The following is a 16,089-nucleotide window of genomic DNA, read 5'->3' as shown; positions in this document are numbered from 1 at the left end:
CGGAGAACCAATAACGACCTAAGGTATAGCTAATTTCGGGCAAATTTAGGTTCCAATATTGAGTTTGTTTTGAATAGTTCCCTGATTAAATTCAATGCATTGATACGATGTTATTTTCAACATAGTAGAAGGAACACATGTTTTTCTGATACTTCGCGTCAACATCTTCGATAGAAGCGCGCATAGTGTGCCAATCTGACAATGTAAGCTATCCGTCCGTGATTCCAAGATGCAATTTATGTGCTCCTTCACACAAAGAGCTAAGGTGCATCGCATGAATGTTTTTTATCATAAAAATCCACCTCTTTTACCCCAAAAAGATGGAGTATGCCAGTTCAGCTACTGCCCTGCTGCTACATCCTCTATTTGTGTATACCACAGCATCGTGTAAACCCAAAATACACCACAGGATAAGCGTCCCTTGCTATCTAAACATTTACATATTCATGGAAAAATAATACTGGTATCAAATGTTCCAATAAACCAAGCCCCTCTAATCGCAGTACCTTGGCCCATGGGCGCTTCTCAAAAATTTCTTCGCCTTGCATCCCAGTTGCTCCATGCTGGCAGAAATCAATAGACGCATCCGCCGACATTTGCCATTTGATAAAAAAGGATTCACCACTGGCTCCATGGTGAAATTTATCATCTCAACACCACTACACCCCAAGCTGACGAACAGAATCTGGGCTCACAAGAAATATCCGCCTTGGACTACTCTTGTACCGAAAGACCACTACTCCTTTGTAAGCAGTTCTTGGGATGCCATCCTAGAATTTTTTTTCCAAGAAAAAAAAGATCAAGATACTTTACCACTTTTCAAAACCAAATAGGCAAAAATTGCTAACAGAGCAAAGAACTACCGCTACAACATATGAAAAACTGATGCTTCACATAACTGAGAAATCTATATCTACATTTGGGTTAAGAATTGACCTTCCATTCTTCGAATATTCCAAATTGACGAGCTATCCGCTCAAAGTCTTCCTGATCATCGTATTGGATCCTTACATCTGTAGCCATACTGTGAGCTTTCAACACAGCATCCGATCCATGGAGAGGCGTAGCACTAGCCACCTCTTTTCCAAATTTTGTTGAAAACTTATCCTTAAAAGTGTCGCACAAAAAATGATTAGGCACTTTCTTAGGTGCATGGCAGCCGTTGAAATCCAAAATTAGTTCTTACCTCCCCAAGGTAACTCAGATCCTCTGAATTCCAGTCAATCTGCGGCCACAAATATGGAACAAGTAATTTCAGTAACTAGTATAGCTTGTAAAAGAAATGCAAACGAATAATATGGAAAGTTTTGCATACATGAACATCATTTAACTTAATGGGTTCCAAATATTGCTCAAAGAATTGTCCCAAGCTTGATCCCTGCAAAGAAACCATAATGCCGAAGTGTAAATGTGGGGCAGCCATCCAACAACAAACTGTTATCTGATGGATTCTATTGTACAAAGAAATGTGGTGCGTACAACGAAAAAATTTGGTGCTTGCTCTTCCAATTCCTATTTTAATTAAAAAAACTGAGGAACAATAACCAACGTACATGTTTGCCAAAATTGTATGTTCTACAGATTTCTGGACGTATGAATTGTCTGTTTCCATGTATCTCCTTTAGCCTCACCCAATCATCCCAATAAGTAAAATCCCGTCAAGGAAGAATTAGATGATAAATGGTGGGGAAATAGCATAGTAATAAAAAAAATCTAGGCAGCAGTAAGGATATGCTTTTGGCCACTTTGGTGACAGTTCAAGCCAAGTGGACTTTGTTAGCATCCATCCAAGCCCAGGAAAGAAATCCGAGCGGTAAAGTGCTTCTACAAAACATAGCATACCAAAGTGAGTAGTATTGCCTCTATATAGAGAAAGGAATTTTGAAAGTACGACTATCATAGTACTAACTTGGGTCGTTAACAAACTGCTTTTGCCCATTGTCGTTCCAAGAGGAAACTGCCATAATTGTCCTTGACGAGCCACAATTATTAGAACAGGAAAGTGATTCGAGAAATTATATATCGAATTCCTCGGATTTTAAAGTAGAAAGTAGAATAATGTAACATACTTGTCATTATCAAGTAATTTAGCTGCAGCCTCGAAGTAGTCAAAAAAATCCGGGGCAATCTCCATGTCATCTATGAACAAATTATGAAAACACGTTGGAAAGCGAAAAATATGTACAAATAAATGGCTAAAGGACCATCGTAGATGTCAGACCTTCTAGAATGATTACTCGAGAAAAGTTATGTTTAATGAATAGCTCATCTAAGGCCCACTTATAATGTTCTGAAAAAGTGCAAGTGTTAGGAACCACATAAAGCCCAAAACCATTAAGTACACCGTACATCAGTTAAGGAACACTTACTAGCAATCTTGTAATATGCTGTCAATTCTCCTGGCCTTTCAGTTCGCACAGGTTCAAGATTCACATGCTGCAACATATAGAAAGCATAAGAACCACGGAAAGTCCTAGTTAAATGAAACGACAACTGCTTTGCTTAGAAATCAATTGAATGAATCAAGGGGGGAACATACTACCATTCAAATTCACTATAAGATTTGTTATTATTTGTTTCCAATAAGGTAATTTAGTTCTGCACTCATTTAGCTCAGTGAAAACATCAGAGGCAGTCTCTATTCTCTATTTCATTATGGAATAACTGCCATCATCCATTTGAGACCCACACAAATGCCAAACCCCAATGCTACTAAAACAATTCAAGGGTTTCCTACTTTCCTACATCAAAGCTGAATAGCATATAACTGTATAGAGTGCATGAGTGGAATATAAAAACTCTAGTGCTGAATGTGTAAAGGATTCTATTACTCCAACTACGAACAGCATCTCTCTGTGACAATGTCTAACCAGTTATGCTCCAAATAGTACATGAATGCAGTGGTTTATGGTCTGTCTCATTAGGTAAATACGCATAAAAGAGCTTAAAAAACCAACAGAACATTTATTTCTGCACCTGCATATATGTTATCTGCTTATAATCCAAAGCTTTCTTTTTCACAGCTCCATTTGTTCCATCCTGTGACAAGAATAGAACCAATGAAAATATGGAATTCCCACAGTTAATGGATCCAAGAACAGAAACTGCTATTGCAAGTACCTGAGATATAAAAAGTGGAAACTTTGAAGCAACTGATGTCTGATACCTGGAACAAGTATTATTCATCACTTTGAGCTAAACAGGATTAATAGGTCCAATGAAGAATGCAACTTATGTCACGTCCCTGATCAGGAACCGTGCAAAACTAGGTGAATTGGGGGAATTGCGAGGGATAAATGGACGCTGAACCGGACACTTGAGATTGGGCACGCCGGCGGCGGCTGCGCCCAATATCAAGGCCCGGAGTTAGATGAGGATTTCTCCTGATAATTCTTGCCTTTTCTTCCCTCCTCAAAAAGATACAATCCCATCCTTATATATATAAGAGAGAGAATATGAGAGAATAATGGCTTGTATTCCTCCAAACCCTAGAAGGGTGGGATATATAGTTTCTATACATGGGCCTCTATACATAAGCTCACATATACACCAACACCCCCCACAGTCTGAACTACCGGCGCAGCGGTGTTCAAGACTGGACAACAAGAAAGCCAACACCCCCCGCAGTCTGAACTACCGTCGCAGCGGTTTTCAAGACTGGACAAGAAGAAAGTACAAAGGGCAAATACCCCCCGCAGCCACAACTAGCCACCTGCTACGTTGAGGCTGGAGCGAAACTCCGAGAAGGTCGAGGAGGGTAGTCCCTTGGTGAAGATGTCGGCAAATTGGGAGGTGGTCGGGACATGGAGTACCTGAACATCGCCGACGGCGACCCTGTCGCACACGAAGTGCAAGTCGATCTCCACGTGCTTCGTCCGCTGATGCTGAACGGGGTTGGTGGAGAGGTACACGCAGCTGACGTTGTCGCAGTAGACGAGCGTGCTCTTGGCGAGCGGGCTGTGGAGCGCCGCCAAGAGCTGTCGGAGCCAGGACGCCTCCGCCACGCCGTTAGCGACAGCCCGGTACTTCGCCTCAGCACTAGAGTGGGAGACAACCGGCTGCCGCTTGGACGACCAGGAGACAAGGTTGCCGCCCAGGAAGACGGCGTAGCCGAAAGTGGAGTGGCGAGTGTCCGGGCAGCCAGCCCAGTCAGCGTCGGTGTAGACCACCAGCTCAGAGGTGGGAGAGCGGTGAAGAACCAAGCCGAAGCCAACAGTGCCATGGACGTAGCGGAGGAGACGCTTCAGTGCAGCAAGGTGAGACTCCCGGGGATCATGCATGTGAAGACAGACCTGCTGAACGGCATAGGTGAGATCCGGCCGGGTGAAGGTCAGGTACTGCAAGGCACCGGCAAAGGCTCCGGTAGGATCAACCACGGGATCACCCAGATCAGCAGACAGCTTCGCCTGAGTATCGACAGGAGTGGAGCATGGCTTTCAATCGGTCATCCCAGCCCGCTCCAGAATGTCGAGTGCATACTGCCGCTGGTGAAGGAACAGGCCAGACGGGCGAGTCTCAACAGTAACGCCCAAGAAGTGGTGGAGCTGGCCAAGATCCTTCATAGCAAACTCCAGCTGCAGAGAGGAGATGACGCGCTCAAGCAACTGCTGACTGGAGGCGGTGAGCACAATATCATCAACATAGACCAGCAGGTAGGCAGTCTCATCCCCACGGTGGTAGATGAACAGAGAAGTGTCAGCCTTGGCCTCGGTGAATCCAAAAGTCAGCAAGAACGTGGCGAACCGAGAGTACCAAGCCCGAGAAGCCTGCTTCAGACCATAGAGGGACTTGTTGAGCCGGCAGACCATATCCGGACGACTCGAGTCCACAAATCCCGCTGGCTGAGAGCAGTACACTATCTCTGACAGAGTGCCATGAAGAGAGGAATTCTTCACATCCAGCTGGTGCACAGGCAAGGAGCGAGAGAGTGCGAGCGAGAGGACCGTGCGCACAGTAGCAGGCTTCACCACTGGAGTGAATGTCTCATCGTAGTCTACACTAGGCCGCTGGGTGAAACCCCGGAGAACGCAGCGAGCCTTGTAGCGCTCTAGTGTGCCAACAGGCCGACGCTTATGAGTCCAGATTGCAACCAGACGGACGCGGCACGAGGTCCCACGTCTGGTTGGCAAGGAGAGTCGCGTACTCCTCTTCCATCGCGCAACGCTAGTGAGGATCCGCCAGGGCGTCGCGGACAGAGGAGGGTACCGGAGAGACCCGCAGCTCGCCCTCGGTGGCGGAGAGAGTCGCGGCCTGAGACGCCATCCACCGAGTCACCAACTCACCATGGGATGGATATGCCGAGGATCCGGATGGATCACTGGCGGGTGGTACATCGCCGGCTCGACTCGAGAGCGAGTCGGCGGAGGCGGCGGCGGCGACGGCTCCGGTGTAGGAGGCGGCAGCGACGGCTCCGGTGTAGGCGCCGCAGGAGCCTCCGGAGCCGGTGTCGGCGCCGAACGACGCAGGTACACCTGCACCGGCTGAGCGTACCGCGCAGGTGCAGGGGAAGGCACCGGGGCCGCGCGTGGCGCAGCAGGAGACACCGGGTCCGCGCATGGCACGACCGGAGGTCCGGGGGCCGTGCGTGGCGCGACCGCGGGCACCGGGGTCGCGCTCGGCGCAGTAGGGATCACCGGAAGCGGTGCCGGGAAAACCTACAGGGAAAGGACAGACAGGTAACGGTGGCTGAACCACCGGGTCAGTCGAAAACAGACTCCAGCTCGGGGTCAGGAGAAGGTGTGGAGGAGGTGGAGTAGGGGAAATCCGACTCGTCAAAGACGACGTGTCGGGAGATCAGGACGCAGCGAGAGGTGAGGTCAAAGCATCGGTACCCCTTGTGGTCAGGGGAGTACCCAAGGAACACACAGCGAGTCGAGCAGATCGCCAGCTTGTGAGAAGCGGTGGCGGAGGTGTTAGGGTAACACGCACACCCGAAGACCCGAAGGTGGTCGTAGCGAGGAGGGGTACCGAAAAGAGCGTGGTGTGGAGTGGGAGCAGGAGAAGCAGTGGACGGAAAACGGTTGAGCAAGTAGGTGGCGGTGTAGAGGCTCTTAGCCCAGAAGCGCAGGGGGCAGAGAGGCCTGGATCAGTAGGGTGCGCACGACGTCGTTCATCGTGCGAATCATCCGCTTAGCCTTGCCGTTCTGAGGAGAGGTATACGGAAAAGACATATGCAGCTGAACACCCCGAGAGAGGAAGAAGGAACGGGAGGTGGAGTTATCGAACTCACGCCCGTTGTCGCACTGGACGGCCTTAATGGTGAGGCCGAACTGAGTGGACACCCAGGCAAAGAAGTGGAGGAGGGTGGGGAAGGTCTCAGATTTAGCGCGTAAAGGAAAAGTCCAAGAGTAGTGTGAGAAATCATCGACCATCACCAGATAGTATCTATAGGCAGAAAAGCTAAGAACAGGAGAAGTCCACATGACACAGTGAACAAGATGAAAGGCATGTGTCGCATGCGAAGAGGAAGAAGAAAAAGGAAGTCGAACGTGATGACCAAGCTGGCACGCTTGGGAGAGGTGCTCAGCAGGAGCCCTAGTACAAGGAACATCGGTACTACGACTGAGCTGAGCCAGAACGTCGCGGCCAGGGTGACCAAGACGGCGGTGCCAGGTGGTGGAAGACGGCGTCGCGGAAAAAACGACAGACGAAGAAGGCGAAAGTGGTGCAGTGGAAGACGGGAGGCGAAGGGTGTAAAGGAGCCCCGTGCTGTCACACCGGAGGAGTGGATGCCGGGAGGCCGAATCCTTTACAGTAAGACCAGAAGAGTCAAATTCGATGGAACAAGAATTGTCAGCTGTAAACTGACGAATGGAAAGAAAGTTGTGAACCATCTGAGGAGCAACAAGGACATTGGGAAGAAGAAAAGAACCAGGAGCAGAACCCACAGCAGTGACAGGAAGGCAAGACCCGTCACCAACCATGATAGAAGAAGGACAAGATGGGTGTGGGGGTCGGACAGAAGAGAGGATACCGGCATCAGGAGTGGTGTGGAAGGAGGCACCCGAGTCGGCGATCCACTCGGTGCTGACCGGCGGCGTCAGCCCCATGGCGCTGAAGGACTACGTCAGTGCGGCCTGGTCCCACCCCCAGGCCAGATCGGCTACTGGCTGGGCTGAGCGGGCGGGTTCCAGAATGGCGCGAACATGGGAGCAGCACCAGCGAGCATGGCCGCCGGCTGGGGCTGAGGACGAGGGCCCCCCTGACCCTGAAACGGCCACATTGGGAGGCGCCCTGACCATGAGGTGCTGAAGGATGGGCAGGACGTACCTCCAGGGCCAGGGGCCGGAGTCGGGGTCGGAGTGCCCCGACGGCCTCCAGCAGTACCATCATGGGCAGTGCCGCCAGCACCACCACCACCATGTCTGCCCCGGCGACGACGCCCGCGTCCTCCGCCACCCCCGGTCTGGCCGGTGAGAGGCCGGTGAGAGGAGCACCAGGGAGGGGGTCGATCCAGGGTCCAAATCCAGAGGACGGAGCCTGGTGGGAGGACGAAGCGCCGTGCTCGGTGAAGGAAACGACGGGCGGGACAATGAAGTGGTGGTTCTCCGCGGCGACCCGACGAGTGAGAGCGTCGGCCGCCGAAGACTCGGACTTGGCAGCGAGGAGGGCCGCGACGAGAGTGGCGTCGGCCGCGGTAGCAGGGGCCGCGGGGGCTGCAGGGGCGGGGCCTGGCGCAGCGCGAGAAGGGGAGGCGGCGGCGGCGGCGCCAGGCACGCCCATGCCCGCGGCCCCCGCGCCCTAGGCTGCAACAACAACGGCGCGGAGGGTGGCGGCAGCGGCGGTGGCCTGGGCGGCCCGGGCGGCGGCGCCAGGTACGCCCACGCCCACGGCCCTCGCGACCTGTGCTGCGGCGACATCGGCGCGGAGGGCGGCGGCGGCGGCAGCGCCGCCAGGGACGCTGCCCCTCCTGGGCTGGCTGTGCTGCGAGCTGGACTGGGCTGCCTGCCTCGTCCGCTCCTGGGCCGCATGTGGGTCGCTGCAGCCCAGCTGCAGTTGGTGCTGCGCCCCACAGCCAGGCGCTGGCTCGCGAGCGCTGCCGGCAGCGCTGCTCGCTGCACGAGCGCTTGGCGAGCGTCGCCACTCCACGGGGCTGCGCAGCTCGCCCCCAGGGACGGCGGCGGTGGCGGCAGGCCAAGGAGTCGCTATACATGTAAGAGAGAGAATAGGAGAGAATAATAGCTTGTATTCCTCCAAACCCTAGAAGGGTGGGATATATAGTTCCTATACATGGGCCTCTATACATGGGCTCACATATACACCAACAATATAGATGGGCTGACTTGACCCTTAAGAAACCCTGACTTGACCCTTAAAAAACCAATCTCTAAATTTAAGGAAATAACAAACCAATCTAATCTAATCTTTCCTAATATCTAGACCCTATTACTGTTCACGTTGTGAACAGTACTTTCTGCCCATGACACTTAAATATGTGTATATAAGTACCACAAATGACCATATAACTCCTCGCAAAAAAAAACAAATGACCATATAACTATTATACTCATAATGGCTGAAAAATTATATACATAAACATCATGTGTAATTTATATGTAACAGGGTTAATTTTGTTTATATTTTGACAAATCTATATAAATTCTTGCGTGATCATATAACTACATCAGGTGGGTTCTTGTACCAAGAAAACTTGTCGGGAATCAAGAGTAGAATAGATCATTTCGCATTTTGGAAACAAATGATTCAGACGTGAGCCATACTTTAGGATAGATTCAACTGTTCTCTCCAAATAGTCCGGTCGATTGCAAGCCATTATGACAACAGCAGCAACAGGAACCACATCCTTGTTTAGTAACTTCTGCACGCTCCTTTCTGCATTTAAAAGAAATGTTAGGAAAGGATTAGAAATTAGTCGAATTACACAAGGCTACAATATAAATCAAAGGATGAACATCATCCAGTTATGTAAATATACAACTTTGGGTCCGATATGCAGATGGCAACTACCAAGGTTTAAGTACCAGATATCTCGCTTCTGTATTTTGGCATTTGACCGACATCATTTAGCAACCATAATTTTACTATAGTTAATCCCATTTGCTGCAATGCTCTTTCTAAACATACATCAATTTATCCACATAGCATACAATACAATGGTTCGAATATTCTCATCTATAGAAGATATGTAAAACAATATTTTAATCCCAGAAAAAAAAACATGCTAATTTCAAAATGAATCATCAGTCAAATTGTTTACGAATTGCGCACAATGCATGGAGGAATGGACCATGTGCACAACGCTCCAGTTTGGTAAGGTCCTAACTGGTGAATGGTGGGTTACTCTACACATACTAAAAGGCTTGTATAAGAGAGGACAAAGAAACTCAACAAAAGTAGACAAGACTGGCCAGCAAAATCAATAATCAAATGCTAGAAGAAGGTAAATGATTCCATACTTTCAAGATCCTGTATGAGAATCTTCAGATGTGCACGTTCTTCATCTTGCCGTATTTTCATCTCTGTTGCGTTACCAAAAAGGTTACAATCTTAAATACCAATTGGATCTCTGTCAAGATAACACACGGAAGCAGACAACAACTTATAAAAGAAAAAGGAAGGAATTTTCATAAGGCTGGGGAAGGCATATATGTAGTGTCATGATCAAAACAGATTCTGTCCAAGATATACAAGTTTATTCAGGACATAATTGGTGAACATGAGCATAGTAACAATTTATCATCAGCAGAAGTCATGTTTTTCACAGAGCGCAGCAAAGCAAACTAAGAGTTGCAGCAAGCTGTTGTCTGTGTCAATTAGTAGTGAATATCCAAGCTAGTGTCAGGAACTATACATTACAACCAATTGTATCTTGAAAATATTGGATTTGAGTAAACTCATAGACATGCTTGATTTGAGTTTTAGCGTCCAAAAAAATCATATAGAGATGCAAGTTTGAAGTGTTTGTACCTTCCAATGCTACAATCTTCTCCTGCTGCATGCTGACTTGATCGATCAAGGACTTTAATTGACTGGTGCATTGATTTTCAGATTTTTCCTGTATGGGGCAAATTACAGGTGTAAACAATTTAGACTTACTGAGTGCTTTGGTTTCTAGTCCTGCGGTCAGTCCACAGACGAAGACCTCCAATGGAAACGCATAGATGAAGAAGGGATAGAAACAAAAGACAGACAAACAGTAGTACTTACTGCTTCTGCAAGACGGTCAGCATAGTGAGATTGTGTTGCGAAGAGGCGCACCTGAATGGAGGGACTGCATCAGTATAGCTCACTCATAGTGATGCAAATTGAATGAATTCGTAGGAGAGAATAATGTGATTAGGATGCTGAGACCGAACAACCGAGACCACGATTGAACAGCGGACATAGAGACAGAAATAATGGGCAGGTATGCTCCCTTACCTGGATGTAGATGAAAGCTACAGCAGCAGCAAGGAGGAGGAGGCGGAGGTCGCAGGGGCTTCGAGCCATCGCTGCCTGATTGGAATGATTGAAATCTTTTAGAAATACAAACCATTAAAGTGTTTCACTGTATTTTTCTGTGCACAAAAAAATAACGAAATTGTTTTAAAGTTTAATCAATGCAAGCCAGGCACAAATGATGTTTATGTCAAAAATTACCAGCAGGAGCAGCAACGGGCATACAAAATAATCAAAGTATAGGTCTGTGCCCATGTGTTGCTACAGGAGCTAAAAATCAAATGTAATAAGATAAAAATCGATGAACAAATAATAATAATAATTGAGTATAACATTGGCATACAAGTTGCATGCAGCTCTGGAGTCTCCGATAGACTTCATTAGGAAGGGAAGAATGTGTTCCAATCTTTCTGGGAGGGAGATGACACGGGATGCGAAGGCATCCGAGCTCAACAGCTCCAGCTCTAAGGAGCTTCGCTCTCGTGGCTCAAGGGCGGGCCCAAGATTTGGGTACAGGTATTCAAAATTTTCGAAGGCTAAAAAAATTTCTTTGACAACCTAATATATAAATCCAGAGCACATCGTTCACTATTAATTTAACACAAACAAAACAAAATCAAAGCAAACACAATTCACCGGTGCCAAAAGTGTTTGTTATATCACCGAAGGAAAATCTTCCAAAGTCATGCATTGTTGTCCAAAAAAAATAAGTAGAACACACATAATTAAACCTCTGAATCACAAGACAAATTGAAACCAGAAAGTAACGTAGTAGTGGTCAATATGTACGCACCGGGATATAGGGATTTGGCTACTATCAATGGATGAGCATGACACCACCCAATCTGTTGCGGTTCGACAGATTACACCTGCTTTTGTATCCTGTGAAACAGACGACTGCTTCCGGGGTTAGGGTGTAAAATCAAGTTGATCTTAATGGTCTATTAGGATAGAGTACAGAGAGGCTCATAATTTGAACCATTTTTAAACTGGAAAATGGTTAAGAATAATATAGATATCAAAACATTAATTTAGAGAACCATCACAACAATGTGGTGGCAAGGAACATGATTTTAAAACAGGGCAACCTCTGTAATTTTTAACATGTTGTTATCCACTGCACAAGCATTCAGAAAAAGAAATATAATATCATCTAAGGTACACCATGGACTGTATAGATAAGAAAATTGTGGTGAATTACAGATCACAAGTAACCACTAAAATCCATCAGAGCGGATTAAGAAACAATTATATGCATGTCATGGATTAAGGTGAGCAGCAAGAGGAATAGACCCAGAAAATACAACTAAGCACATAATGGCACACAAGTGAAGGCAATTGCTATTCTATCCAATTGCAAGGATGTTGTATAACTTCGACGTTAGTAGAAGAGGAGAATATCTGAATCTAGAAGTCAGAATCTGGGCACAATTGATTGAAAACAAAGTTTATCTGTACTCCTAGAAAACCATACAACATTAGACTAAAATGCAGATCACACAGTGACACGGGGTAGCAAGATCACTATGCACATGACAATCACACACGGGATAGCAAGGTCACTATGTTCGTGTCAATCATAATCACACATCAGAATCATAATGATCTGTATTTTCTGATGACATTCAGAACGACAAGTTGCCATCTAAATTTTCAGAACCACACCAGGAGTGGCATTCTTCAGAGCTGATCTAATTTGTTCCAAGAGCTGGAACAATCTATATTATTAACTGGTAGAGTTAGGTACGCATATGCCATCTTAATGTGTATGGGTGCCAACTTGTGATCTTAAGAATGAATCATCGGATCGGATTTGCAGGCCGCGGCGTACCTGGTGTTGCACATGCCATCTTAACTACGCACGTACCTGGTGTTGCAGGGGAAACCAGTAGACCCCGTGGATCCTGATGGCGTCGACGTCGGAGGGAAAGCAGGCAGGCAAGGCTGCGACGGATCGGATCGGCGTGATCTCCGGGGGCAGCTACGGCGTGCCGCGGCCGATTGGAGAGCAGGCCGCGGCGTCGGAGACAGCAGCGTCGAAGCGCGGGGGGGGGGGGAGCGGGGCGACGACGACTGCGAGCGCGGGAGGAGGGACCGGGGGCGACGGCGGCAGCGAGCCGGGGGGGGGGGGGGGGGGGGGGGGGGGGGAGGCGGAGGCGGCAGCGAGCGGACCGAGATCCAGTCAGTTGCTCCTGGACTGTAGCTCGCCGGCTCTAAGCCCTTCTAAGACCATCCAACGGCCAACGTGAATTTTGCTCAAAAAAAAAAAACGGCCAACGTGAATTGAGTACCAGTACTTCCTTCCTGCTCTGCTCCCCTAAGGTGAAATCGATCAAAAACAACGGCGAAATGCTCTGCCACTCACGCTTTCACAATTTTTTATTGAAAACAAAAACGATACGATATTTTTAGAAGCAGAAACAGCATTGTTATTCCGATTAATTTTGAAAACAGAAATATACGATCGATAGCACATAAATAACGGTTGAAACCCATCAAAATAATATTTCAAAAACAATAAACATATCAAACCATAGAGCATAACACTAATCATATGACACGCAAGTAGTAAAAATTCGATTAAGAGTTTAAGATATTAACTCAAATATCCAATCAATTCATGACAATGGACGCATAATTGGATATGATAGCATGGGCGGACCTAGGGCCCGGCCACCCTGGGCACCGGCCCGAGCTTTGCCAGCGGAAGTCCACGTGCACGTGCAAACTTGATTAAGACGGTATCCATGACTTCCAAACTATATAATGTGCATACACAACATTATTATTTGATCGGTATTGATGACTTCCAAATCTCAAACCTTTCATTCATCTATATGATGTAGAGTTCATTCTTGCTTGCAATTGTTGATCCTCCATCGCTGTTTTGTTGGTAAATTGGGGCGGGCACTTTGGGTTGCAAACGGGGCAATTAGTCTGGCAGTCATTCAATGTGTAATAACACACCTCTTTTGGCATTTTATTTATGCAGCAGTAGCAATCTACCCAATCTTTACCACACTTCGTCTGGCGGCAAAATATCAACACCATCTTGTTCTCATGAGATGTCGTGAAGTCGAGCACCGTAGCATTACCACTTGTGTTTGTATGGCCAGCCTCTTGCAACTGATAAAGGCCTGATGCAATATTTTACAATCACCAAAGAAATATTTAACATACGATTATATAGCAAGCATGAAACTACCATAGATTAATTCAACACGCCTAGCATCAACAACCCTAGCAGGTTGTGTTGCTAGTGGAGGTGATACAATTCTTTTCATACTGATATAGTTTGCACAGAGATGCCCTTGTTTTCAAGAAAGGCTACTAGATGAATAAGTTTAACTAAAGGTTAAATGCTGTAGTTTGACGCATGGTTTCGTGTTTGAAAAAAAAGGAAGATATATTTTAAAAATACACATTCAGTCCATTGCCTCTCGGTGTTTGTAGCTAGTGCGGTTATTATGATTAATTTTGGCCTATTTTAATATTTAGCACAAGTTCCCCCTTGCACTTCTTGCAAGGCAGCCATTGCAGACACTAGCGAGCTCATTATCCGTGGCAGCTAGAGCAGAACAATGCCGCCAGCATCCATGGCCATCATCGGAGTTAGTTTTTTTTTCTTTTTTTTAGAGATAGCCTCATCATCGGAGTTAGTTGGGCGCACGCAGCTGTGTATATGACGACGGCATTGCTCTTGGCATGGTCGACGTAGGTGGGCGGGGGCGCACAAGATGCAGTGTGAAAAAGAGGCGCGAAGAAACAGGGTCCCACTTGTCAAATTGTGTGATCCTTGGGCCATAAAACCTAGGGTTGATAATATGAAAATTACTCTAGATTTAGTTTTGTTTTGAACCAAATTAACCGGTCAGCAAGTGCTGATGTTGAAGGGGAAAAAAATTGAAAGCAAGATCGACAAATAAAAACAGCAACAGTCAAATCAGATGACCCAAACTCCCAATCGTCCTTATTATTAGTCCTAGACAATATGCAAGACGATGATGAGATGATTGCAGACTTACATTGCGCTGTCGCTGCAAAGAGCATAACAAACATGACAGTAGACGTCATGTGCCCCATGGTGTCGTCCGTAGCACCTCCCGCAAGATCGATCTGATCGAGTCGGAAGAATATATAGTTGCTTCTAGGGTACATACACGTGATCTACATGAGAAGTAATTAAATCCAGTGCACGAAATAAATGAGAAGGATATCATTTTTATTAGCGACGATATACTATGAGAGCAAGATATAATTATGCAAAGATCTCTATCTCTATCTCTACTACTATAAAATGATTAGGAGAAAAAATAATTTAGTGTGACCCAGCCCCTTGCACTCCCCGTGGTCGCACTTCACGTTGTCGTTGGGGAAGTGGGTTATCCACGTCCATACCCGTAAGTTATACATCCCAATTCATCCATCCTCAAATAAGTGGATAATTGCAAATGGGTATGGATAATCTAATGGGTAGATCTACAAGTGGGGTGGGTTAAAATGGATACAACATCAAGAGCCGGATTCTGAAAATAAAACATCGCGTTTACACTATAAAATTTTATCGAAATTCACTGAAATTTGTTGGAGATGACTCAGTACACCGGCAGTTACTCTGTACAAAACAGTATAACTAAACTTACACGTGGGTCACGCATCAAGAGTCGGACTCTAGAAATAAAACCTCGCGTTCACACTATAAAATTTTATCGAAATTGACTGAAATTTGTTGAAGATGACTCAGTACGACCGACAACTACTCAGTGCAAAACAGTGTGGCTAGACCTACACGTGGGTCTCACAACAAGAGCCGGACTTCGGAAATAAAACATCGTGTTCACACTATAAATTATATCAAAATTGACTGAAATTTGTTAGAGATGACTCAGTATGACCGGCAGTTACTCTGTGCAAAGTAGTGTGGCTAGACCTACACGTGGGCTTCACGTTGAGAGCCGGATCCTGGACATAAAACTTCGCGTTCACACTATAAAATTTTATCAAAATTAACTGAAATTTATTGGAGAGGACTCAGTATAACCGGCAGGTACTCTATACAAAACAATATAGCTACACATACATGTGAGTCCCATATTATATGTGGGTAAAACGAGTATTATCTCTATATATTCTAATCATATCCAAATTAAGATGGATAATCATATCCTACCTAGATATAATGGGTATAGATTTAGGTAAAGATACTAGATACCCAAGGGCAACTTGACATGTATCGTGAGACCATACCAGCCGTCCAATAGAAGCCTCCCCTCCGTGCGATCATCCTCCCCCCACAGTCGCACGCTCCGCAATTTGTCGCGCTCTCTTCGGGGCGTGGTTGTACATGGCTTGAAGCGATGATTTTGCAAACCATCACCCGAAGCCGATGTTTGGGGCAGACCATTTAAGTGTTGCGTATATTAGTGGAAAGAATTTGTTAATGCATGCAGATTTAGACAAAAGTGCTGACATCATTCACATGCATGCAAAACCTGAATTAAAAAGCTATAACTCTTAAGCCGAGCGTCCAAATTAATTTTCAATTGCACCATTATCTTTCTTATGACAAAATCTTCCAAACAAGATCACACTTGCCTATATTTGCACGGCGATTTTTTAAGTATTTTTTTAATAATGAATACGTAATTTCAGAAACTGAGAACAAATATTTTAAGAACACGAACAAATGAT

At 46.3% G+C, this 16,089-nt stretch overlaps 1 protein-coding gene across 6 annotated transcripts; it reads right to left on the bottom strand.

Moving 5' to 3' along the window:
- Nucleotides 1-235: 235 nt before the first annotated feature.
- On the bottom strand, nt 236-12,522 carry LOC120702270 (alpha-1,3-mannosyl-glycoprotein 2-beta-N-acetylglucosaminyltransferase-like). 6 transcript variants are annotated; one of them, XM_039985993.1, is made up of 19 exons: nt 12,266-12,522; nt 11,192-11,280; nt 10,381-10,455; nt 10,168-10,218; nt 9,928-10,015; nt 9,417-9,479; nt 8,721-8,832; nt 3,121-3,166; nt 2,977-3,039; nt 2,370-2,436; nt 2,222-2,290; nt 2,070-2,139; nt 1,910-1,971; nt 1,734-1,824; nt 1,554-1,647; nt 1,316-1,378; nt 1,187-1,225; nt 937-1,107; nt 236-770 (listed from the first exon to the last, which is right to left on the bottom strand). In XM_039985993.1, the coding sequence occupies exons 3-19, from the start codon at nt 10,447-10,449 to the stop codon at nt 660-662; spliced, it is 1,329 nt and encodes a 442-aa protein (XP_039841927.1). In that variant the 5' UTR covers nt 10,450-10,455; nt 11,192-11,280; nt 12,266-12,522; the 3' UTR covers nt 236-659. The 6 variants fall into 6 exon arrangements, with proteins under 6 accessions (XP_039841927.1, XP_039841933.1, XP_039841944.1 ...); XM_039985999.1 differs by having other exon boundaries at nt 11,192-11,295; nt 12,266-12,465; XM_039986010.1 differs by having other exon boundaries at nt 10,381-10,451; nt 11,192-11,295; nt 12,266-12,465.
- Nucleotides 12,523-16,089: the final 3,567 nt, after the last annotated feature.

Source organism: Panicum virgatum, chromosome 1K (assembly GCF_016808335.1).
Source record: "Panicum virgatum strain AP13 chromosome 1K, P.virgatum_v5, whole genome shotgun sequence".
Lineage (NCBI taxonomy): Eukaryota > Viridiplantae > Streptophyta > Magnoliopsida > Poales > Poaceae > Panicum > Panicum virgatum.
Note: the sequence above shows the minus strand (reverse complement) of the source record. Positions and strands in the feature narration are given on the sequence as shown.